Genomic DNA, 25,386 nt, shown 5'->3' with positions numbered 1-25,386 from the left:
AGACCAAAAGTAAACACGATTATGTAAATGTATGACAAAATCAAATTATGCATACTTTCCCAAAAGCGCCTTTGTTTGGTTCGATTATTCTCCTACAATTCCCACACAGGGCGACTGTAAATTGGGTTATGCACAATTTTCGGAGAGGGTGTCCTTGGTAAGTAGATGTTTATTTTAGACTATAACACAAGAGACCTGCACAATATGTATTGACTTGCAAAGTCCCCATAGAGTTTCAAGTGAAAAATTCTGATATAGAATTGAATGCTAATATTTTTAACATGTCTGACTCTAACAACTTGTAGATCCTCATCTGCGGACCCTTGGAGTGAATAATTGATTATTCCTGAATAACAGATTTCAAAGCAGACGTCATGGCACAGGAGATATGCGTTTTTCTGTTTTCCCTGACGGCTCTTGGTGTCCTGTACACTATGAACAATGTTCCAGCATTTCAAGAGTGAGTATTCTTGTCATTTGCCAGGCTAACAGAATCATATAATACAGTCTAATTAAAGGCACGTGCTAATAATTTTAAGTGTAACAACTTTACATTAAATGCATTTCACCAAATGTCATATTTTATAGCAGCCTGTACATCATATTTAGATCTTGTACTATGGAGAACATAGATTATACTATGAGAATAATTAGTAGACTGGTGTCAGAATTTATTTAGCATGCTGAATCTTATTATTAAAGATTATTACTCAAAATGTGTCTTATTTCTTCCACTTGAGGGCAGTGAAAGGATATGTAACAGTAACTGATATGTTAGACTCAAGCTGCCTTTAATGACATAAAAACAATAGCTTTATAATTATTATTATTGGATTAATTATATCCTGACAGAAATAGAAAATTTAATTCACAACATTACACCCATTTAAATGATGTAGGAGTTTCACAAGCAGTACAATCCATGAAAATTATACACCATGCTTTGCAAACTAAGACATTTGTTTGCACATCTCTCCCCAGGCTGGTCCTAACATCACAAAAATGTAATGTTAAACTAAAATATGACTGCCTAAGATTGGAATTCACAACATTTTCATTTGGAGTTTCTGCTATTCTAATACTGAAGGTCAACCAATTTGTGATACCGATTTGCTGAATCATTCTTTTGAGTCTGATGAACTGATTCACAGTCAAATTATCCAATGATCATGATCAAAAACAACTGTAAAGGTCATGGAAATTCAGTGCTATTTCACTGTACGCCACATATTCATTTTCATTGTCTCTGTTAGAGGCTGTAATGACTCTCATGTTGACAATAAGATGTGTTCCTTTTCTGAAAAGTGTCTCAATAAGGCAGGACAGGACGACTATCACATGCTCTCCCATCTCATTTGGTGCTCTGGGTGTTGGAATAATTACAGTTCTCGCTGCCAAACCATTCATCTCTGCTCACTTACTGAAGACAGGAAAGAGAATGGCCGAATACGTGGTGGATGGTAATTGGGGACAAGGCGCTGTGCAAAATTAATTTTAATCAGAAATGAATTTTTGAAAGAATGCAAAGGTGGTGTCCTTCAAGATATAAGGGTATATTCTTGATTAAATCTTTAATACTTGTTAATGATAATAGTATGGTAGAGTGGGGGAAAACACCCCCTTGGGGTAAATGAACCTCCCGACCCCTACTGTTTTTCCAAAATAACCTCTAGATAAAGTCGAGATGCATTTTTGTTGTTGCTATATGGACTAAGTTGACGAGAGTGATGTAGAAGTATTCACTGTGAAGCTTACACTGGCGATGTACCTGAGAGAAAACGGATTTTGCGTTAAGTGATATAATTTTTAACAGAAAAAAGTTCGTTGTTTTGCAGAACATCAGTTATATATGATATGAGAACAGTAAGGCCTGTAGTTAGGGAGAACATGTTATTTAAGGAAAATGTATTATATTTTCAGAATGACAATTTTTTTCTCCCAAATCTAGTCTGAGGGTTTGCCCCCAGCCACTTGGGGTAAAACACACAAACCTTTGTTGTTCTTGTCTTTTTAGACTTTTAAACTACTTGTACTCTGATTTTGGTGTAAAAGTATAAAGCAAATTGCTTTCTCTGAATGGGGGCATTTCACCAAACCTGTGGGGCAAAATGCCACCTTGGTACAAATATAATTTTTGTTAAAAATCCAATAATATGAAAATTCTGGACATTTTTCATACTTGGTTTATAATTTATGTCATTTGTCACTGAAAACTAGGACACTAGTCTAGAAACATTTAACATTCATTAACATTTTAACAGTCCTTAAAGGGGCTATTTGCAATTTTCCCCCCAAAATAAACGTAACAATAGCCTTTTTATTTTACCATTTATGACTCAAACATCTCCTGATGAGCATACTGACACCTTGTCCGCTCACAGTGGGTGCACCTATAAGCCTGTATCCTAATTTTTCTATTTTCTGTCGGGTCGGATTTTTCCCTCGCTGTCTGCGGATGTGACGTCAAGCGTGTTCATGTTAAACGTTTCAGATCACTCTGCCACCACCGCTAGTCAGCAAGTAGCCTACACTTATCTCAAACAATATATGTATTTGACTGTTCTTACCTCTGTAAACATAATGTTGACCTCCTTGCGACAGATGACTTGTGAAGTGTGCACGTACGAGCGCGCTGCAAGAGCAGTTCTGTTTTTTGACCACAGGTGTCAGTTGCGAGTTTAAATTTCAGAAAAACGCATATAGCCCCTTTAAGGGGGTGCTTCCCCCCAGTCTAAACTAACAATAATAGGCCTACTTAAAAATGTTCAAGTTCGCAGCTCTCATCCAGTGACGAAAAACTTTACCCAGGATGCCGCACGCTCTCGCTTCATGCATCCATATTCTCACGCAATGAAATAACATCACGGAACAAAGAGAACATGGACAATGCACTGACAGACAAGCATGTTACTTTATACTTTGTACGTTTTTATAAAAAATACAGTTTTGCTGCTTTTAATGTGGCACGTGAACCTTTCATGTCTTCCTCTTTACTACTAGTTGCAGTACAAAATAAACATACTTCCAACACACGTGTCTGTGTACCACAATTTTGTCAGATGGGAAATCGCTAATAGTATTTCTCCCCCTGAGAACTCATGGAACTTCATTAGCCGTGTTTCCATTGCGCAACTTGAAATTACGAATTGAAAATAGCCTATGGCTAATAGAAACACGCCAATTTAGCAAAAACTCCCATATATCGCAAAATATGTTTTTACACTTGCATGAGGTGGTTTTTCAGGCAATTCGAAAAAGGAATATGTTTCACAACGCATTTACAGGCATTTTCGCATTTACAGGTCACCCGGCGTACGTAAAAGTCACATGATCATTCTTTAAAGATGGCGCGGTATGTTTGGACAGTTGTATAACAGCAGTTAAAGGAAACGCTGTCATTTCGCAATCGTTTTTTATCGACATTTAAAAAAAATGTGCAAACGTTTTGTGCAAATCTGTAATGGAAACACTGCTATTTCTATGCTCTTAGCTTGCTCTGTCCATATATGACAGGCAGAAGTCTGAGTCTGGCCATGTCCAAATTTTCAAATTTAACAAAAAGTTACATTTGATTTCATGTTAACTTGTGTTTGTAATGTTTTGTATTTGCAGGCCAGTGGTTATTCTGGAAATTGGGGTCGCTGTTCTTGTGGCTGTGTTCCTCATGGTCTACCTTGTTACTCGCTACAATCCTCCTAAAGATCCTTTGTTCTATGGTATGAGCTCTGATTTGATTGGTTGACTCTTGAAATATTGCAAAATTATCCTCATTCCATATTTTATTCAGAATTTTTTTTTTTTTTTAATACGATCAAGTCACTTTCCTGCTTCTGTTGTAGCAAGGTCACATACATCCGGATGAATTGCTTGTTTTGTTACTGCATTGAATGCGAAAGCAATTAACTCACCCTAGTAAATTTTGCCATGGATAAAGTTTTTTCTTTAATTATATTAATTATATATTAATTTATGTTAATATTATTATTTTATATTATACTCAAAAGGACATATCAGGGTCTATTTTATTAATTAAACAGTTGAGTTTTGCCGTTTTCGAATCCATTCAGCCGATCTCCGGGTCTGGCGGTAGCACTTTTAGCATAGCTTAGCATAGATCATTGAATCTGATTAGACTGTTAGCATCTCGCTCAATAATGACCAAAGAGTTTCGATATTTTTCCTATTTAAAACTGGACTGCGTAATATCATTGCGCCGCTGCACCCATGGTACGGAACAAAGTTCCTTGATCATTACGTAGGAATGAGAGTATAGTTCCTAGCCATATCGGTCTAGAAAATCACAACTTTTCATTTTCCGTTGGTTTTAGTACACGATGCAACTACAGAAGAGTCAAGTTTTAAATAGGAAAAATATTGAAACTCTTTGGTCGTTTTTTTGATGCTAACGGTCTAATCAGATTCAATGATCTATGCTAAGCTATGCTAAAAGTGCTACCGCCAGACCCAGAGATCGGCTGAATGGATTCGAAACTGGTAAAACTCAACTGTTTAACTTTAGGGGAGTTGGAAAATAAGCACGTAAAAAAAAAAATAATAATAATAATAATAATAATAATAGTGTGTTCCTTTAATTATGTGTATACAGTATACGCAATACATAAAATGCTTGGCATGTTTCCCCAAAAATGTCCACTGTTGTTTGCTGAGGACAAATTAAATAAACAAGTGCGAAAAGTTTTAAGAGAGTTTTGTTTGTAAAAATCCCCAAATCAATAAACACTCTTTTGTGCGTTGAAAAAATCTCCCTGGATATAATAGAAAAATGTCAGATTTTGCAATGTAATGCACAAAAGATAGCGGCGTTATTATGGGTTACAGTGACTGAGAGGTGACAATGTGTCCTGGTACAGCATGTCATTCCACCCCTGTTGTGATGAAAGAGAAGATAATTCCACTATCGCACCTGTAATGCAGGTAAACCAAACCAAGACCCCTATGGATTAAAAGGGCTTGGGGAGAAAAAGGAAAGCGAGAAAGACGGAGAGGGAGACTGTCAATATCAGACTGTGTATCTGTGCTCCGCAGACGGCAATGCAACACTTCTCTTTAAGCAGTCATATCTACGAAGCTGTCAGTGGCTAGAAGAATGGCAGTGGACAATATCTAGTCTGGCAATCCAACCATGAAATTGGATACAGAAAAAGTATTTGTGTTACAATAACACACCTGTCTTTACTTTTACACCCCCAGTTTCCTTCACAATAAGCAACACATTCCATATTTCTGAAAGCTTCGCTCGAAAAAGAAGATTATTAAAGGAATAGTTAACCTAAACATGAAAATGTTATGTTATTCAACCACAAATTGTGCTGTTTGTCATTTTGTCTTTCACTGAAAAGGAGCAATATGAACGTTCCACTAAGCTTCTATTGAGTTCCTCAGAAAATAGAAGTCATCCATTCTCTGAACTTTCTGGCAAGGTGCTCTCAAAGTTATGAACATGTTCTTCCAGTAGCATTAATAGAATGTTTGTTCAAAGTGATCTGGTCTTATAATGTTCTCAAAACAAAAACTTTATTTATAAATCGTTCATGGAACATTTTTTTCTGACATGTTTTAGTTAGACATTAACCCTAATAAAAAACGAATTCTCGTTAACGCCATGTCGTAATTACCATTCAAAAAAGCTCTGTATGCATTCAAGTCACTCTTGTGGTACTTTGACAGTGGTCAGGTGGTATAAATTGTAGGCCGTTACTGATTCCAAATAACATGACAAAAATTGTAGTTAATAACGTAATTCACATTACACATTTACGGTAATATAATTTGAAATACTTTTTGATTACTTTTGACCAAACTCATTATTCACATCGATTTGAATAGGATAATCTTGTACCATATTGATATAAAAACTTTTTTCTACCACATCTTTTCCTTCCCTTGCTATTTTGAGGCAACTGAAAACACAGTATTTTTGGTGTTATTTAAATGGCACGTTAGTAATATGCGCCTATAGGCGGTTGCGCAAAGTACGTACACACACAGGGACACGCAGTAGCACACAAACATGCCAAATATTAAAAATAAAAGGATTACAACATAAAAGATTATTCTTGTGTACATAGAGATAAAAATGCCCACATGTCAATTATAGTCATTGCATGTATCCGAATGACTTATTTGCAGTAATGACGAATTAATTTGGCAACTTATTTAACCAATTGTGGCAATACACACATGTATATAAACTGACTCATCATGTTGAGGGTGTCTATATTCCACCATGTAAATAGCGAATCCGCCATGGTGCAAGCGCAACTGGCTTTTAAAGGGAATGGGAGATGGGACTCTGATTGGTTTATTGCACGTTACGCCCAAAACACACCCATGACTCATTAAGAGACTAGTATTAAATACTCAAGCTCTTTAAAGCAGGATGGATTCTGATTGGCTGTCATTGGTTTTATTGTTAATCACCTGAAATTCCAGCAACGTTTCTCAGTGCCGTTAATGTTATAATTGTGGTGCGGTCTGCTTTAGAATATTTGTTAGCTGGGATACGGATTTGGAACGACATGAGGGTGACGTTAATGATAACTAGATTTTCATGTCTAGGTGAACTATTCCTTTAAATCCAGCAACTGAGCCTTCAGTGGCGACATTTACAGTCATTATTTTTGCCTCCATGCTTAAGAATTTTCTTTCTTCATGTCCCCTGCCACTCATTATTTGTCACCCAGATACTTAGGAAATGCCACATGGAGTATTCGCTGTCTCCGCAAAGTGCCCTTTTGGCACAGCTGCACTTTAAACCTGAAAAAAACCCAACAATTGGCTCCAAATATAAATTTCTTGTTCACACCTCCACTAGCAGATATCATTATCCTCTTCCACCTTGTCAGAAATCAATAGTCGGTAAGAGTGAAATCTTTTTAATAAAGAGAGCTAGAATAAAGGTAGGCTAGTTAACTCTTGATAGGGCAGTTGAGTGCTGCATCATCTTATGAGTGAAGTCTTTTTTTTCTCTATGGCAAATCACAGAAGGCCCTCTGGACTATAGTCCCACTGGGGAGAGATGCATTTTCTTATAAAGCCTGCGATTAAAATATAACAAAAGTGATTACAAATGATTCTTTCGTTATAAGAGCAGTTTGGTTGTTCTGAGGAAAAAAATATTCTATTGTTTGATTTCAGCTGTCACTTTTGACCAATTAGAATAGAGTATTACAGAGGGCTGTCTGCAATTGACCGATCAGAATAGAGTATTCCAGAGAACCGTAGTATAGAGTGGTGCCGGTATGACATAATTTTGTTGGCCAAAAAGCGAGTTAGCATTCTGGTTTACAGCCTCGTTGTTTATAGCCTACTTTTTTTTTCTTCTGGTGACTGCATTTAGGCTTCAAAACTCATAAAAGTTGTGTTAAAGAGCGATTCAGCGATTAGCATTAAGCTTTGTATCAGTAGAAACCCAGTAGTATATTCGAATGACCTATGAAATTTAAAGGGTTAGTTCACCCAAAAATGAAAATTCTGTCATTAATTTCTTACCCTCATGTTGTTCGACACCCGTAAGACCTCCGTTCATATTCAGTTGAAATCCGATGGCTCAGAAAGGCCTCCATTGGCACAATGCACTGTACACCCTCAAGACCCATAAAAGGTACTAAAGATGTCGTTACAAAGTCCATCTCACTACAGTGGTTCTACAATAACTTTATGACGCGACGAGAATAGTTTTTGTGCGCAAAAAAAAAACTAAATAACGACTTTTATAGTGATGAACGATTTCAAAACACAGCATCATGAAGCTTCGAAGCGTTATGAATCAGTGAGTCGATTCAGCAGTTTGAATCGCCAAAGTCACGTGATTTCAGAAGTTTGGCGGTTTGACACGCAATCTGAATCATGATTCGACTCGCTGATTCATAACGCTTCGAAGCTTCATGATGCATTGTTTTGAAATCGGTCATCACTATGTAAGTCTTTATTTAAGTTTTTTTTGCGCACAAAACCTATTCTCATCACTTCATAAAGTTATTGTAGAACCACTGTAGTGTGATGGACTTTTTAACGACGTCTTTAGTACCTTTTATGGGTCTTGAGAGTGTACAGTGTATTGTGCCAATGGAGGCCTTTCTGAGCCATCGGATTTCAACTAAAATATTACGGGTGTGGAACGACATGAGGGTAAGTAATCAATGACAGAATTTTAATTTTTGGGTGAACTTACTCTTTAAGCTTCCATAGGCATGAACTGAAAATGCCCCAGACTGGACACACGTCTTGAATGACTGTGTGGTCATTTCGCTTTGAAACCAAATCTTCCGAGATCATCTTGTCTGTCAGCTGTTTGCTCTCGTGATGAATGATATCTGACTCCTGTCCTGCTACGTTTGTGCTGCGACTCTCGCTCGGCTCGTGCTGTATTGAGCAGACACGTTCAGTTTTTAATTGTAGTATCTGTTCTCTAACTGAACTAAATTATTTTATTACTATAAAAATCAAAACAACGGTGGGGTGGTGCCAGGTTTGCACAACAAAACCCGCCCAATTGCTACTCAAAACTAGCCCAAAACGGGGGGGGTTCTTGTTTGGGGGGTAAAATATGTGTTTTTTCGGCAGGGTTACCCGCTAAAATTCGCATTCCTGGGGCTAAATATCACATAATTGGGGGTTGCTTCAACCCGAGGAAATGAAAACAGCCCGTGCAACAGTGTTGAGGTAGCCCAATTACGCGGAAAACCGCGGACTTGGCAACACTGAGTGGTGCCGCGGTGGGCAAGTGATGTAACCGGTAGGCGTGGCTTGGGAGTGGCTTCGTAGGGCAGCGAAGCAAGTGCATTCTGGGAGTTGTTGTCTTTCATCCATATGAGGCAAAAATACATTTTCTGTCTTTTCTCAGTCTAGAAGGCACCAACTTCTAAAATTATTTCACATTTCTACTACATAAATTACCCAATTTATTATACACATCAATCTTTCCAGCGGTGAAGTACCCCTTTAAAATTACGGTCGCCAGGAGTAAAAAGCTAAAGGAAGGCTCTAAATGGACTACGGTCCCACGAATTCAACGTCACCATCACTAAGCTCTTTCAGTTTTTATCTCAAAACATTTTCCAAAAACTTAACTTAATAAGCATAATGAGGCTGTAAAAGCGGACTGAGTTTACCATTTCAGCGTGATGATGTTTAATCTCCCATTTAGCTACTTGTTAGCAACCTTTTTCAAGACACGTAACAGCTTAATTTTCTTGATGTATTTTATGTCGTAGAATAAAACGTGAAAGTGTCTTGAGCTCGTGCTCACCACAAACCTTATTTCAGCCATTTAACCAAAACCCCATTCAAAAAACCCACTGACTTTGGGACGAAGGAACCGGAAGTGATAAACTGCTAACTCGCTTCCGCATTTTGCCTACAAAGTGACTCTATTGATGAGTGACCAAAATTTAAAATCTCTTACTCAATATTTACAGCTACAAAACGTCGCAAGCAACAACCAAAAAACCCCCAATACATTTCAATACTTAACAAAATAACAGGCAAGTATTTGTGTATACATTATGACTTTTTTGTTCAGTTTTTGCAGAGTTTTCCTTCACATGTGTCATTGACCTCACGAGCGCTCTGGAATACGATGGCTTCGCCTCGGGATTCATGGAGTTCTACCAGAAAACGGTCAGTATTGTGAGGAGAGAGCCAAGCTAATGTTATCGATTACTGGTCTAAACCAACCTGTCTGACAATGGTTATGCTGGTTCTCCAGGGGGAGCCGTATCTCGGCACACCATATGCTATCATGATGTGCTATTGGGATGGTGTAGTGCACTTCATCATCTACCTGATGCTGGTACACCGCATGGCAAACAGGTTCGAACAGGTTGTTCTACTCTGTATTTTAGTATGTAGAAGTTCAGCCCATTCAGACCTGAATTATTCTGCAGGACACAAACTGTAGATATAATATCCATTCCATTGGACAGTACAATAAACAAATGTTTAGTCTCCTATTTCTTTTTTAAAGGTTGCTCTGTGTGGTAACATCTAAATTGACTGAATCAACATGACTACTTTAGGTTAGACCAACTTAAACATGTATAACATTTGATCAATTCGAAATAATGTGTTGAAAAGAACAAACATGACATGAAAGTATATGCAGTGATGTTTAAAAGGAGGTTAATATACCTAAATTGGTGTGTCCTATCATCGCAGGCAACAATATCGCACATTGGGGCTGTTTTGGGCTGGATCACTGTGCGCCAACATGATTGTGTTTGTACCTGGAATCGTAGTTGGTGAGTCAAAGTAAATAAAATATCTACCGAACATAAGGTAAGATGCTTCTCAAATACATTTTATATGCAGGTAAATATGGCTCAGAGATCCGTCCTGCCTTCTGGCTCAACATGCCCTTTCTGTTGGTGCCCATTTGGGGAGCAGTCTCCCTGTTCTCCAGGCCAAGGGATATGCCTCTTGTGGGCGCATCCAAGGTGAAGAACCAGACACCGCTGACCTTGTTCTATAGTTAATATTTTCCTTACAGAATCTGTACATTTGAACAATGGTGCTTGTATCTGTCAGGCTGAACGTGAGCAGAAAAAAGCCTTAATATGGCGCCCCCTGGACCTGCTTTTTGTGGTTTATCTAGTGGCTGCCATGGGATTCACTGTCTTTAGAGGACTGGTAAGTTGGAGGACACCATACGATTGATCTATATTTCAGTCAAAATATGTTGGGAAACAGAAACTCCTATCTTTGTCCATACAGGCAGTTCTTGATTGCCCGTTGGACATCCTCAACAGATATGTGACAGAATATGAACCTTATCTGAAGGATCCTGTGGGCTTCCCCAAAGTTATGGTGAGTGCATATTCATATTCTGCAAGAAATCGCATTCAGGCAGATGTGCTTATGGCAACCCTCAAGCATACTTTGCTTCTTAATACCCTAAGCTTTACTGCATTAAGCTCCTCTAAATTACTGTACGGCACCTTCTAGACAGGTATTACTCATCATTAGCACTCAATAAGGTGGGTGGCTTATTGTCACCTTCGGTAGTCCGAGAATATCCCTCCTGTCTCAACCGATCACAAAGGTATCTAGGGTATGTTTTTGTTTAGATTGGGGTTTTAGCTCGGTCAATAGGTTATCAAAAGTCCTTGTTCTAGCTGGAGCCCAGGCACAATGGTGGCCCATCGATCAGGCAGGAGATGTGCTGTGAGAACTTGATAAGCTAATCCCACCCATGAGTCCTGGCTGAGCCCCTCCATCAACTCAAACAAGGAGACGTGTCAGAGAGAGTGTGACATGCTTGGTAATGTGTTTGATAAGGCATGAAGGCACACCAACACGCATGTTTGTACAGGGGACAGAGACCTGCTTCGATCGCATAATATCTGTGCGCTCAGGGATGAAAGAGTGTCGGTGAGAATATTTATATGTATTGGGCAGGGTAAATTCCTTATTTCCACTCAAATTGATTTGATTTCAATTCCAACTCATAAAGGAAGACCACTGAAAATGCTTACTTTATAAATAAAATAATATGAATATGTGACCCTAGCAATAGCCAACAATACATTGTATGGGTCGAAATTATAGATTTTTCTTTTATGCCAAAAATCATTAGGATGATCCATGAAGATATTTTGTAAATTTCCTACCGTAAATATATCAAAAATGTATTATTGGTACACTCTAAAAAAATGCTGGGTTGAAAACGGACTAACCCAGCAATTGGGTTGTTTTAACCCAGTGAATGGGTCGATTTTTTTGCACCCTCAGATTCCGGATATTCAAATAGTTGTTATTATTTTTGTGATATTATTAATATATATATATATATATATATATATATATATATATATATATATATATATATATATATATATATATATATATATATATATATATATATATATATATATATATATATATATATATTAATAATATCACATAATATTATCCCAATATAATATATATATATATATAATATATATATATATATATTATATTTTATATATAATTATACATGTTAGTAGCCTATATAACATTATATAATTTATTGTAAATATAGTTTATATATATATATATATAAACTATATTTACAAAAATAAAATTATATATAATAATATTTTCCCCAATATTTTATTAATATTCACTTTCTTATTGTTTAAATGTAACTTTTTATTTTATTATTATTCATTTTGCCTAAATAACTGCTTTCTACTTTATTTTAATTACATATATTTATTTTATTAACATTTTATTTATTTTATTTGTTTACATTTACACACATAAATATAAAAAAGCACTATAAATAAAACTATATCTAATGTGCATATTTTATATGTATTTTTTAATATAATGTATTATAAATTAATATTTAAACTAATTATAGAAACAATATAAACAAGCACTTTGTGGTTTATTTATATACAGAAATGAAAGTGCTTCTGTTATGTTTATATCATTTTTTAAATATAATTTAAATGCATTAAAATGTTTATTCATAAGTTAATATAAATATTTTAAAAATCACTTATTTTATTTATATATATTATAGAATTTTTATTTTATTTTAAAGCATGTTTGAGAAGACATTTTTGGTTTAAGTCCTTCAAAAAGCAAAAGAAGAACTTCTCTAAAGGTGTATCTGGATTCCATGACTTTCACAGGTTGTTGTAACTCCATCGAAAGTCACCACGTGCTATGCAACACAAACAGGCTCTGTTTAGGGTCTAATCGGTAATACTTCCATGTTTGTGTTTTTAAGCCTCAATAAGTATGAATGATGGTGTAAACTCAATGCGGTCGTGCTGATCTGTATTCAGCTGGAGTGCATTGCTGCGGCAGCGCTGGTGCCCTTGGGGATTGAGTTGGACCGCATTAATTTGCCATCAAAGCACTGGCGTGTAGAGGCAAGGCATGTAGTGTTGACACTCAGACTGAAATAATACTTGTTCCATGATGTCTTTTCTTCTCCAGATGTTGCTGTTCCTATTCCACGCACTCCCAATGCTGGGTGCATTTGCATATGGGCTGTGCACACCTGGCTGCACTTGGATGCTCGATTGGACGGTGTACTTTGCAGGTGCCATTATACAGGTAAGACTTGGAACTCGTCTCCAGTATTGGGCCCAATCTGTAAGAAGAAAGCAAGAAATTGTAAATGACATTATGCGACTAAGTTTTTCTAACATCTGAGGTATGCTTCCATAGTTTCTGGCATAATCTAGAGATTTTCATCTACTGTATGCTGATGTTTTAGAAAGGGACCATCAAACAGCACCCCGATCAAAGGCTTGGTCTGAACAAGCTCATCCAGCACCCCGTTAACTCCCAGTATGAGGCATGAGCAGTCAGCATTCCTAATCAAAGACCTCCAGTAGAACAGGACTTCACAGTAGTTTCTCTAGGAGGTTCACTGTAGATCTGCAGCTCTACATACTAATGAACGCCTACTCAAAGCTGAGAGGATGTCATTGCAGGGTCAGTGCCAAGGGCCGTGCTCCCCCAAATGACTTACTGCGCCCCACCTACATCCCTCCCCTCCCTGCTGAACGCGAACGGATTCGAAAGCGAAAGCGCAGAGCGAGCACGTACTCGAAAGCGATTACAAATGCGAGAAATGTACGCATCTGGGTTGGTTTGTTTCCACTCCAAATGCAAAGTTGAACCAATGTTAACCCACCGCCCACTTAACGTGACCCCCTCGAAATATAAATGCCCCCCTGTTGATTTATGTGCCCAGACAGCAACATAGTGTCGGCCCACTTCTGGTATGTGTGGAATCCATGTGTACCAGATGTGGGCCAGATCTGGGTTGCTGTCTGGGTGCCCTGGCACCAGCTCTGTGTCATAGCGGTCTATTCATCTATTTAAGGTCCTGGATGAGTCCTTATTGTGTCTCCCATCATTAAACTTTACAAAAGTGCAATATAAAACTAGATTCTAGCCTCTTATAAGTAGTGTTTGGCTGTCCAGAACTTGCAGCCAACAATGCTAGGATATGCTGGTTTTGTGTTACTATACAGTTGCTAAGGTGTTCAGAAAACCTTCTTAAGTTTCCATTTTATGCTGGAGGTGGATGTGATTGGCTGATTAGTTTGCATTAACGAGCAGTTGAGCAGATTAAGTAGGCTACTTTGAAGAAATCGTCACATGCTCAGAGACGATTCGTGCACGAACAGATTCTTTTGAATCATTCTGTTAAATCGGTTCTCAAATCACATCAAACAATTCATTCGTGGGCTGCGTCCGAAACCTGGAAAATGCTGCCTTCGGAGGACACATTTCAAGGCTGGAAGGCACCAAGGCACGTCCGAATCTAATGTTAGCTTCACTTCCTGTCTCCTGAGATACCTTCATCTGATCGATTTTTGAAGGCTGCTATTTGTATCCTTCGCTGCCTTTGATATCCCACAATCCTGTGCTTTCCATTCTGTGACAGTTGCGCTGGAAAAAAAAGATGGCATCCGAAAGTTGCTTTTACTGGTCAGTTTGTGTGTAAATGCAGAGGTGGACAAAGTACACAACTCTATTACTTGAGTAAAAGTAAAAGTACTACTGGTCAAATATTACTCCATTACAAGTGAAAGTTCTAAAAACAGATTTTTACTTAAGTAAAAGTACAGAAGTATTTGTTTTTAAAAGTACTTAAAGGTCCCATGGCATGAAATTTTCATTTTATGAGGTATTTCAACATTAATATGAGTTCCCCTAGCCTGAATATTGTCCCCAAGTGGATAGAAATGTTGATCGGTGTAAAACCGAGTTCTGGCTGTCTTTCTCTGCCTTTGAGAAAATGACAGGCCAGACGAGCCAATCCTGAAGTCTCCTGGTTTGACGTCCAAGCAGGAACGGTTTCCTCCCTTTCCTCCACCCAGAGAATCTGGCACGCCCATGCAAGCGCTCAAGAGATCATTGCTTGTGAACGAGTGAATGCTGGCAGTTTCTCAGTGTTTGGATGTACAAATGAAAACAGAAGTCTTTTTTCAGTTCCTTCTGATCTGTGATCAGTGATTTTTTATGTGTAGCTAATTATTTATTATTCGTGCACACGCAGCGGCTTCTCTCTCTCCAGACAGAACGGTGTTTTCGTGTTTTCTATCTTGTGAGTCAGTGTTTTTGTACGTCCTCGTCGCGTCTATCTGTTCTTAAATGTGCATACAGTCGGGAGTTTCTGCTCAACATCGGCAGAGCCACATCTTTAGAGATAAACATCACACACGCCGAAGCTCGGCCTTCAACATCCCCGACCCCCAGTACTGCATCTGGCCCACAGCGGAGGCACCAAACTCGGCGCGAGATTAAGCAGACGGGGGGGTAAGCGTGAGGGTATCTGGGCTAGGCTAGCCAGCTATTCCCACAATAAACTGGATTACATTCGATTACTGCTGTTGTGTCTTTGTTTGCGCGGTGTACTCAATGCGCGTCACTGGCGCTTTTCATATGATTGGAACATATCTAGAAATAATGCTTTAATCAACACTTACTAACTCGTTCATCTCGCTGGAATGGTACATTGCATGTGTTACAAAGTTGGTAATAATGATGAAGACGGACTCGGCGTGACTGGGACTCGTGTTTATTCAGAACTCTCAAATACAAACACAATAAACTCGCGCTGACAGACAGCTCTCACAACTCAGTAGTTACTATAAATAACTTTGTTAGCAATCGCTCCGTCTCCATGATGTCCGGTTCGCGAACGATCTTTCTTTTGAATTGGTTCTTTTTAGTGAACCGAGCCAGTTCACCAAATCGGACTGAATCGTTCTAAACGGTTCGCGTCTCGAGTCAGCGCTGATCCATAATTTACTAAAGTTACTAACTTTCTGACATGAGTGACAGCCCCTCCGACTAGAAATAAACGAATAACCTGAAGTATATTCTAGTAACTACAACAGTTCACTGAACTGAGACATGCTGAGAGAACTGATGAGAAGTGAACACAGGTCCATCCGTCTCTCTGGCAGCAGCTCGTGCATCGTAGACCTCGTTAAACCACGCCCCCTCCGCTCATTTCAAATGCGTGATGTCAGCCAATCACAACAGTGGCCGTTTTAACTGAAGTCTCACAGCAGACACGCCTCTTGAAACAGGACACTCAGCCACAGGGCAAACAGCAGTATAGAAAAAATGCCTTTTATTTCTAAATTATGACATTTTATAATGTAAAAATCATACTAACAATATAAGTACACCTCAGGAAACACTATAAAATAATAGAAAAATGCCATGCCATGGGACCTTTAAGTATCAAAAGTAAATTTCCTTTTTTATGTCAATGCATTATTTTATTATTGTTGTATAAATGCACAATGTCAAGGTGGTTTAAGCCAGTCAGTGATGCTCCATCCGACATGCTAGTATACAACTACCTTAAACTCATTTCTTTACATTTGTATAGAGCGTTGTAACTTTTATACAAGTATTGAAATGTTCAATTTCTTGTATAAAAGTTACAAAGCTCTTTACAAAACTTCTGTCACTTTAAGGCTGAATGCATGGACCCTATACACTGATACGCATCCAGTATTCTCCCAACTGTTTACTCTTCTCTTTCTCCCAGACATTTACATTTTTTAACATTTTATGAGACATGCATCAAAGTGTATGCCAACTAAACTAATCTTTAATCTTTTGAGAAAACTGAAGCATACTTTTTAAGTATAGCCATGGGTGCACACACTGTGCTAAGGAACCGTCTTCTTCCATTTTGCTGTAAACTGATCAGTGTAAAAAAAAATTTTTTGGGAAACTTCACATGACCCTTTACAAGAGTTATTACTGATAGGCTGTCTGCAAAAAAAAAAAAAAAAAAAAAAATTTTAAGAAAAAATTCATCCACTGACTTTTAAAGCTGCTACAGAAATGACTTTCGAGTTTGAGGACCTTGATAGATATATAGTGGAGTATAAAGTACGATATTTGTCTTTCAAATGTAGTGAAGTTAAAGTAAAAGTATCCCTAAAAAATAATACTCCAGTAAAGTACAGATACTCAAAAAGTGTACTTAAGTACAGTACTCAAGTAAATGTACTTAGTTACTGTCCACCTCTGGTAAATGTACTTTTTTTTTTACCAACATTGTCTACTTCTGATGTAATTTCTAGCGAGAAATTACTAATGTAGTAATTAAATATTTGTTTAGTTCTCACCAAAGCTCTCTCTATTTTGGTGTAGATCATTAAACGGTTACACTGCCTAAGAAGTCTGTCCGAAATCAGTTTCATGAGGTGCCTTCATGCACAAACGCTGCCTTACAAGCCGTTGTCTGATAAGGCAGAGAGGCAACGAGTCAGCTGCCTAGGTCTTCGGACGCAGCCGTGAACTGGATTGATCGGATTGCAGCTGTTCTCGAGTCAACAACTCACTGATTCAATGATCCGTTCAGAGCGAGTCGACTGAACTGAATTTACAAGTCTAAAAATTAACCAAGAACTGGGGGATCCTCTGAGTGCGCGACTGATGGCGAAAAGTAAGTTACTAATGTCAAGTTTTAGGGTTAATTGTTGTAACTGAAAATTATATTTAGGTCACAACTGTCAGTTGTTTATGACGATCTGTTTAAGCCCACTGAAATGCTTAAAGGAACACTCCACTTTTTTTGAAAAGTCCCCTAGAGTTAAATAGTTGAGTCGATCTTTGTATCTGGCGGTAGCACTTTTAGCATAGCATAGCATACGTCATTGATTCTGATCAGTCCATTAGCATCTCATTCAAAAAATGACCAAAGACACTTTCAATATTTTTCCTATTTAAAACTTGACTCTTCTACAGTTACATCGTGTGCTAAGACAAACTGAAAATGAAAAGTTGCGATTTTCTACACCTATATGGCTAGGAACTACTTTCTCATTCCTGCGTAATAGTCGCGGATCTTCGCGGCCGTACCATGGCTGCAGCGGCGCAATGATTCGTTGGTATTCTGTGAAACGGTTGTAGTATACACCTTCGACTTAATATCACAGCCCTTTACAACACACAGAACCATGGCTAATCACACAGGTAAATCCACAACACAATTTGTCGGCTGCAAGCCTGAAACTTTCTCTGCAACTACACAAACTTAGTGCCGTTCACATTGAAAGTTACCTAGCTGGGCGCTACTTTCAGGCGCTGCGTTCCATCATTGTGCTGCTGCAGCCATGGTCCTGCCGCGAAGATCCGCGACTATTACGCAGCAACGAGAAAGTAGTTCCTAGCCATATAGGTGTAGAAAATCACAACTTTTCATTTTCAGTTGGTCTTAGCACACGATGTAACTGTAGAAGAGTCAAGTTTTAAATAGGAAAAATATTGAAAGTGTCTTTGGTCATTTTTTGAATGAGATGCTAATGGACTGATCAGAATCAATGATGTATGCTAAGCTATGCTAAAAGTGCTACCGCCAAATACAAAGATCGGCTGAATGGATTCAAAAACGGTAAAACTCAACTATTTAACTCTAGGGGACTTAAAAAGTGGAGTGTTCCTTTAATGCGGACACATGTCCACATCAATGGGCCTTATTCATGAAACATGAGCAGAACGAATTTGTGTGTAAATCGTTCGTAAAGCCGCACTGATGTATTCTGTATGATGTATATGTTCGTATTTTCAAAATGTAAGTTGGTACGAAAGATATTTACACCTGCTCCGCAACACGTGTAAATGGTGCGTAAAACATTTGAACGTTCTGTTCTAATTTAGGCAAACTGACAACATTGCGTTTTGATGCACTATGTACCATAATAAAACTTAACTAATTCATTTGCCCTGTCTTTTTAAAACATTTTATTTATTGTTCAACTTTGGGTAATATGCAGCGCTCGTCACTGTCACTTTTTACCCGGCCGTCCAATCACAGTGGAGGAGGGGCGGGACAAATACTACACCGACCAATCATCCCACTTGTACACCGACTGAACAACAATGGAGTTAGTTAATATGGCTTTTTACTGCATTTTTTTATGATTTACTAGAAACATTACTGCCATGGATATTCTGTATCATAGCAACCAAAGAAAAACTGGAAAAATGCTGCGCTTGCAAAGCGCTTTCAAGCGCCACTAGCTGGCCGTTTTCAGAAGAGCACCAAGCGTTTTTTAGCTGGCTAAAAATGCTTTGGTGGACACACAATAAATTAATATTTATCGCTAATCATATGGCCAATTAGTCTCTTTAGCATTTATGCAAAATACTGGAGCCAAACCTGAGAAAGAAGTCCAGAAGATTCCACAGCATTCCTGGCCACGTCATTTGCAGTTGCAACTCAGGGGTGGGGATTATGCTAATTATGAATGAGCGTGAATGCGCATCCTATTTACGAATGTTTGGAATTCATTAATATGCACACATTTAACTACCGAATGAATCCGTGTCTGTCAATCTGGAGGAGAGTTTTCGTAAAGGTCCATTTTACGTGCAAATTACTCAGTATATTGTATAAGTTTCATGAATGAGACCCAATGTGTCTACACAGCTTGGGTAAAAAACAACAACATGACAAATTAGAGACGCATGATTAATCGTAAAAAGATTTTATTTCTAAATTAAATAGATTGTCTGAGCAGAAGAGAGCAAGTGAAACACAATATTTTTCCGTTCTACAAATTTCCAAATCATCACAAGTATTGAGATAAAAGTTGATAGTTTGGATATAAACACAGACATGGCCTACGTTAGTGAGCAAATCACCTTTTAAAACTAACTTGCCGCTCCAAATAACGGTTGTATCGATTACATTGTCATGCCACTAGGTGGCGACAAGTGACTGTTAAAAATGTATTTGACATATTCGATTAATTCATCCAGTAATAAAAAAAAATAATTATGAGTGAGTCATTCATTCAAAACAAATTTTTTAATAATCGAATTAAGTATTTTTAAAATAGAGTGCAGCAATTAATATTTTGTCCTCCAGTAAATAATTACATGTTATCTGTGCACTCAAGTAAAATTGAAAAGGAGTACTCAATACTTTTACCGGAGTAATATTTTATTATACGTATCTGTAATTTTACTCAAGATTTGTGTACTTCGTCCACCTCTGTTGTTTTCTTGATTTACTGCGAATACCATGTTTTACCATGCCTAATATCTATCTAGCTTGCAGTGTGCAACAAGTGTAGCCGCCAAGTGAACGCACAGAGTGACTTTATGACATAACTTTCCTCGTTCCGCTCCAACGGCTTTCAGCCCCACCCTGCTTCATACTACAGCAACGTTTAATCTTTCATACATAAGCTCATCCATGAATATGATAAAGTAGGGTCGAGCTGGCCGTTGAGCGTCGTCGCGCGTCACTCCCGGATAATAGAAAATGGGCAAAGAGGCGGGACGTGGGTGGAGCTGAGGTGACGCGATGACTAAAGGCCAATTTATACTTCTGCGTCGAGTGTACGCCGTAGGCTACGCGCGTAGCCGACGCCGTCGTGAGCATTTATACTTCTGCGCTGTTGTCTGCGTCAATGTGCAATTACACATGCAGACGCTAGTAGGCAGTGTCCTCGGGCATGTTGGTGTAATCAAGACAACAGCCGAAGAAGAAGCAGCTTGTTGTGTAGAATGCGGCCCGCGTAGAATTGACACGTTGTTACTAGGCTTGCTACGATAGTCGGTGTTGCCGGTGTTACCGGTGTCCAGACTCAACACCGGTTACATCACTTGCCCACCGTGGCACCGCCCACTGTCTTTTTGATTTTTTTATAGTTATAAAATAATTTTGTTCAGTTAGAGAACAGACAATACAAATAAAAACTGAACGTATCTGCTTAATAAAGCAGGATCCGACCGTGAGTCTCGGCAGCGGCAGGAGTCATTCATCAGATTTAAGAGTGAGGAGCTTTGGTTTCAAAGCAAAACGTAAAAGCGCCTATTTAAGGGAGTTTGTCATTTGTTTTGTTGTTGTGTTTTTCATTAAAAATAATAGACTAATAAACCCATAATTAAAAACCGAAAGTTAAATGTGCACGGCCGCACAGAGAGCGCATTGTTTACTTTCGCCTGGCTCCGCAGTGCGAGCCTCCGCTACGCTGACTGCGCGCATTTCTTTTTGCCGCGCGCACCCTCGCGCTCGTGCGGGCGCATCGAGTATAAACGAGGCTTTACGGACCAACTGTTATTCATTCATGGCGTGCATCTCAATCATAGACTGATCAATGCTTGATCAGTGCCCTGACTACTGAACTAGGGAACTGATTGAGACGCACCCATGGCCTCACAGAGCGCGCATTAACAGATGAGCTGTCATTCACACAACAAGCTGCATGAATTTTATGTGCCTTGTACAAATAATCCATTTTCATGAAAGGAATAAAAGAGAAATGAAAATGAATGAATGAATTCACGGTGTGTGAATACGCAACACTGGCGCGTTTTCAGTTCAGAGCGGTGGTGTGCATGTTACTTTCGGTTAGATAGAATTAGTGATTTAAAAGCCTCCGCCGGTGATACCGGTATTACCGGTGTTGTCACACATCAATCAACCGGTGGGAAAATTTCCTCACCGTCACATCCCTAGTTGTTACATTTTTGGAGAGGTGCGTGTCAGGGTACGGCGTATCCAACGCGTCTATGCGTAGGGTACGCCGTACCCTCTGCGTGCACTCGACGCAGAAGTATAAATTGGCCTTAACAGACAGCAGATAAACGGCAATCCACCTGTCACTCGAAGTGGCCACGCCCTTAATTATGCAGGACTTTAAAGCTTTATATAATGTAAACGAATGAGTTATAAAAAAAATTCACCCCCCTCACAGTTGTCATGAAGGGCAAAATTAGCCATATAGACCAAAACCACAATTTGTGCCAGACTGTAAACATGTGTTTTTCTGCTGTAAAGTTGGGCATTTTAACATGGGGCTCAATGAGATTCTGCTCCCTTCTGGAGCCTGTCTCTAGTGGCCAGTCGATGAATTGCAGTTTATGTCACTTCCGTATTGGCTTCAAGAGAAACTGCGGAAAGCGACCTCTAGCGGCGAAAAATTACATATTGTGCCTTTAATTTCTCCAAAGATGAATAATACTACAGTGGTTAAGCAACGAGTACATCTTTGTACAGGAAATGCACCACTGGGTGGTTGCGTACTGGCCCAAGTCAAAAAGGCTAAGGGTGCGTCTCAATCAGCTCCCTAGTTCAGTAGTCAGGGCACTGATCAGGGAGTCAGCCCATTGAATTATGTCCTGATCAGTGCCCTGACTACTGAACTAGGGAGCTGATTGAGACGCATGCAAAGTTTCTATAATATACAAGCTCGGGTCCATCCTTCAATTTAATGGATTTTGTTCACCTATTTTATCATCTACCAGGTGAGAATTGTCTTATCCCTAACCCACAAAAAATACTGTCTTGTGCTTCTGTCCACCTCAGTGCCAGTGGTGTCATATCGGCGCGTCTCTGCACCCACGCACTGCTGAGATGTACAGGATTCCCACCACGGTCCTAGTGCCCATCCTCCTTCTCAACCTGCTGTATGCAGTCGGCCCTGTGCTGCTCGCCCTGCGGTGCCAACGAGAGCCGGACTACTTCCTCTCCATCGCACCTGGGGGCCAAACCAACAATGAGAAGAAATTAAGTTAAACCGACTGAGAAAACGCCAATTTTAAAGGGATAGTTCACACAGATATTGAAGTTCTGTCATCATTTGCTCACACTAGGTGAACTATTCCTTTAGAAAACATACATAAATCAACAAGACCTTTAACATGGCCGTTTATTTGCCTTGTTCTCTAATCTGATGCGTTTCCTTATTCCAGTGCATTTTCCTAGTTCTATCTTTTTGTTCCACACAAATATAGCTACATCTTAAATGTAAAAAATGTCAGAACTTCTTTCTTGAATAATTAGCTGGTCTCATTAGGTCATAAATAATTGTCCTACAAATCATCCTTCGTCTGGATAGGTTGCACGCACGTGATTAAGTCAGCAGGGTTGAGTTCTACAACTACTAACCTTAAAAGCAACCCTTGCTCAGCAGCTTTTTCATGCTGATAAGGAGCAACGCACAACATTTCTGCTTGCACACACAAACAGCACAGCATGTGGGATCCAATCAGTTCCAATGGAATTAGAACAGAAGTCTGTCAAGCTTCTCACAAGAAAAACTAACCTAGCCGAGTGCATTTCAGTGCTGACAGTGGAGTAGCCTATTATATTCCAGTATATATAGGGGAAACTGGGCTAACTGGCACTTTTACTCCAGTGAATATTTCTGTATAGACATATACCTCAAAGTCTTGGCTTTAAAGACACTTTTACCCACTTTTACTTATTGGAAAATATGATGTTCATTGAACACATACAACAATATTGTCACACTGGAACCTGCCACAGTAAAACACTTATAAAAATGATTCAATAAACTGCCAAAATGTCAAATGTATAACATACAAAAACATCAAACTGTTGTTTTGGCCAACAAATAGGCCTATTGTAATTAATAAAACACCTAAAACACGTGACAACTCACCCTTTTTTCTATATACATGTCATTACTTCAAATATAATCATCCATAATAATACCGCTTTAATAAAGAAGTAGAACCATGAATGGATGGCATTAATAACATGTTTGTAATACTGTAATTAATTAAAAGTTGTTAAAAAAAGTCAATAGACACATTGTGCATTATTTCCAAATACTTTTTTATAGGCAATGATTACTTCTGCAACATGGACACTGTAGACGGATGCTGAGTGCTAAAATTAACATTTTAAAGCAGCACTAGGTAACTTTTCAACCTTTATAATATATTTTCAAGACTCTTGTGATCATAAATCGTCTTACAATAGGTTGAATGGCACGTCTGCTATGGCAGACGGGGTCTGTATCGTTTTTAATCGTACTTTTAAACTTCTGGTTTCGGGTAGTAACCCGAGAAAAAAAAGAACTACAAAATTCGACTGCTTTACGGCATATACGTCACTTCCACCACCTACGTCACTTCCACCACCACCCCCCACTTCCTTAAATTTGGACGTGCGAGCCCAACTATCATGTTTGCCGAATGTTATAGTCATGGCCGAAGCAGCACAGAAAAATAAGAAAGTAAAGGTTTTGTCGGAGGAAAGCAAAAAGAGGAAACGAGAAAGTGATCGGATTAAAGGCAGGATGAGGATCAACCTTTTTTTACGGTCTATGGGATCAACATTGGGCCAGCGTTTGCTCGTTGGCGTGAGCTGAAGGAGGAGGGGCTACATTCTTGCAAGTAAATATGTAAGACGTACAAAATCATATTTTAGGATACCTAACAGGTCTGTGATATTTGTTTATTTGTCTTGCCTCAAGCTATAATGCAAATCGATTTTTCAAATTTGCAAATTCATCTATGGAAGCTTGATATTATAACATTGAATTGAAGTATCATATAGATTCTGTAAAACGGAAACCAATAGACTAGGCTACTATAATGACGCTGGCTTGTAAACGTGAGCATCGCGATCATTTGGCGTTTGAAAAAAATAAAACCCATGAAATTATATTCATATGACATGCTGAAACATATGCCACTGTACCTGGGATGAAGACATTTCACACGCGACGCAAGCAGAACTCCTGCAGTGTTCAGGGCTATCATAAGGCTTGTTTGAGATGAGCAAAATCTGCGCAGAACCGATCACCGGTGATCAGCGCGAGATGCATTCCGGTTAGAAAAGTGTCCGAGGGCGGTCCGCCTTGCTCTGATGTCATGCTGACGTATGACAAAAAACTCTCGCGAGCGAAAGGCGGATGTGTCGGATTCTGCAGTCGAGCGCAGCTGCTCTCAACTGACTGCGCTGAGCAAAAGCATGATGGGAAACGACTTCCTGACGACACAGCTTAATGCTTATTGGTTTAAACAACCGTGATGTATGGTTCTTTTTTTAAAATGTTTGATTTTAAAACTCTGAGATCATGTTTTTATGTGTGAATATTCCCAAACTCTCTAGCAAAGGCGATCTCTCTGTGGGTTATGTGATTTTGTCATATTTATAAAATATATATATATAAAAACATGTATGTAGGCCTAATTAAAGTCAAAATGATTGATAAACACGTCTTTCGAATGGAAATAAATAACAACAACTTTGGGTGTCTTGTTCATAATATTTATTTTCATATAAAAGTAACAGAACTTTAATTACATCCAGTTTATCAGCAACAAAGCGCACGAGTGTGAATCCCGCAATATCCGCCTTTGATCTCGCAGGTGTCGGATCCACTACGAGAAGAGTGAACTGTCCGGCTTGCCTGCACTTTTTTCACTCCTCCCCTCACTGCAGCCGCCTAGTCTCGGCTGAATTTCAGGCGAGGCGAGGCGCATCTCAAACAAGCCTAAAGGCCCATTTATACTTCTGCGTCGAGTGTACGCCGTAGTGTACGCCGTAGGCTACGCGCGTAGCCGACGCCGTCGTGAGCATTTATACTTCTGCGCTGTTGTCTGCGTCAA

The 25,386-nt window shown here is 38.9% G+C and overlaps 1 protein-coding gene across 2 annotated transcripts; it reads left to right on the top strand.

Annotated features, from left to right (window-relative positions):
• Positions 1–24,517, top strand: tm6sf2b (transmembrane 6 superfamily member 2b). 2 transcript variants are annotated; one of them, XM_079808008.1, is made up of 11 exons: positions 1–157; positions 306–460; positions 3,613–3,716; positions 9,545–9,642; positions 9,731–9,834; positions 10,180–10,262; positions 10,333–10,457; positions 10,549–10,650; positions 10,735–10,827; positions 12,955–13,074; positions 22,328–24,517. In XM_079808008.1, exons 2-11 carry the CDS (start codon positions 375–377, stop codon positions 22,535–22,537), a joined length of 1,125 nt encoding a protein of 374 aa, XP_079664134.1. In that variant the 5' UTR covers positions 1–157; positions 306–374; the 3' UTR covers positions 22,538–24,517. The 2 variants fall into 2 exon arrangements, with proteins under 2 accessions (XP_079664134.1, XP_079664135.1); XM_079808009.1 differs by having other exon boundaries at positions 104–157; positions 358–460; positions 22,328–23,559.
• The last annotated feature ends 869 nt before the right edge of the window (positions 24,518–25,386 follow it).

Source organism: Gobio gobio, assembly GCF_949357685.1.
Source record: "Gobio gobio genome assembly, chromosome: 24".
NCBI classification, from domain to species: Eukaryota; Metazoa; Chordata; class Actinopteri; order Cypriniformes; family Gobionidae; genus Gobio; species Gobio gobio.
This window is presented reverse-complemented; position numbering and strand designations above follow the sequence as displayed.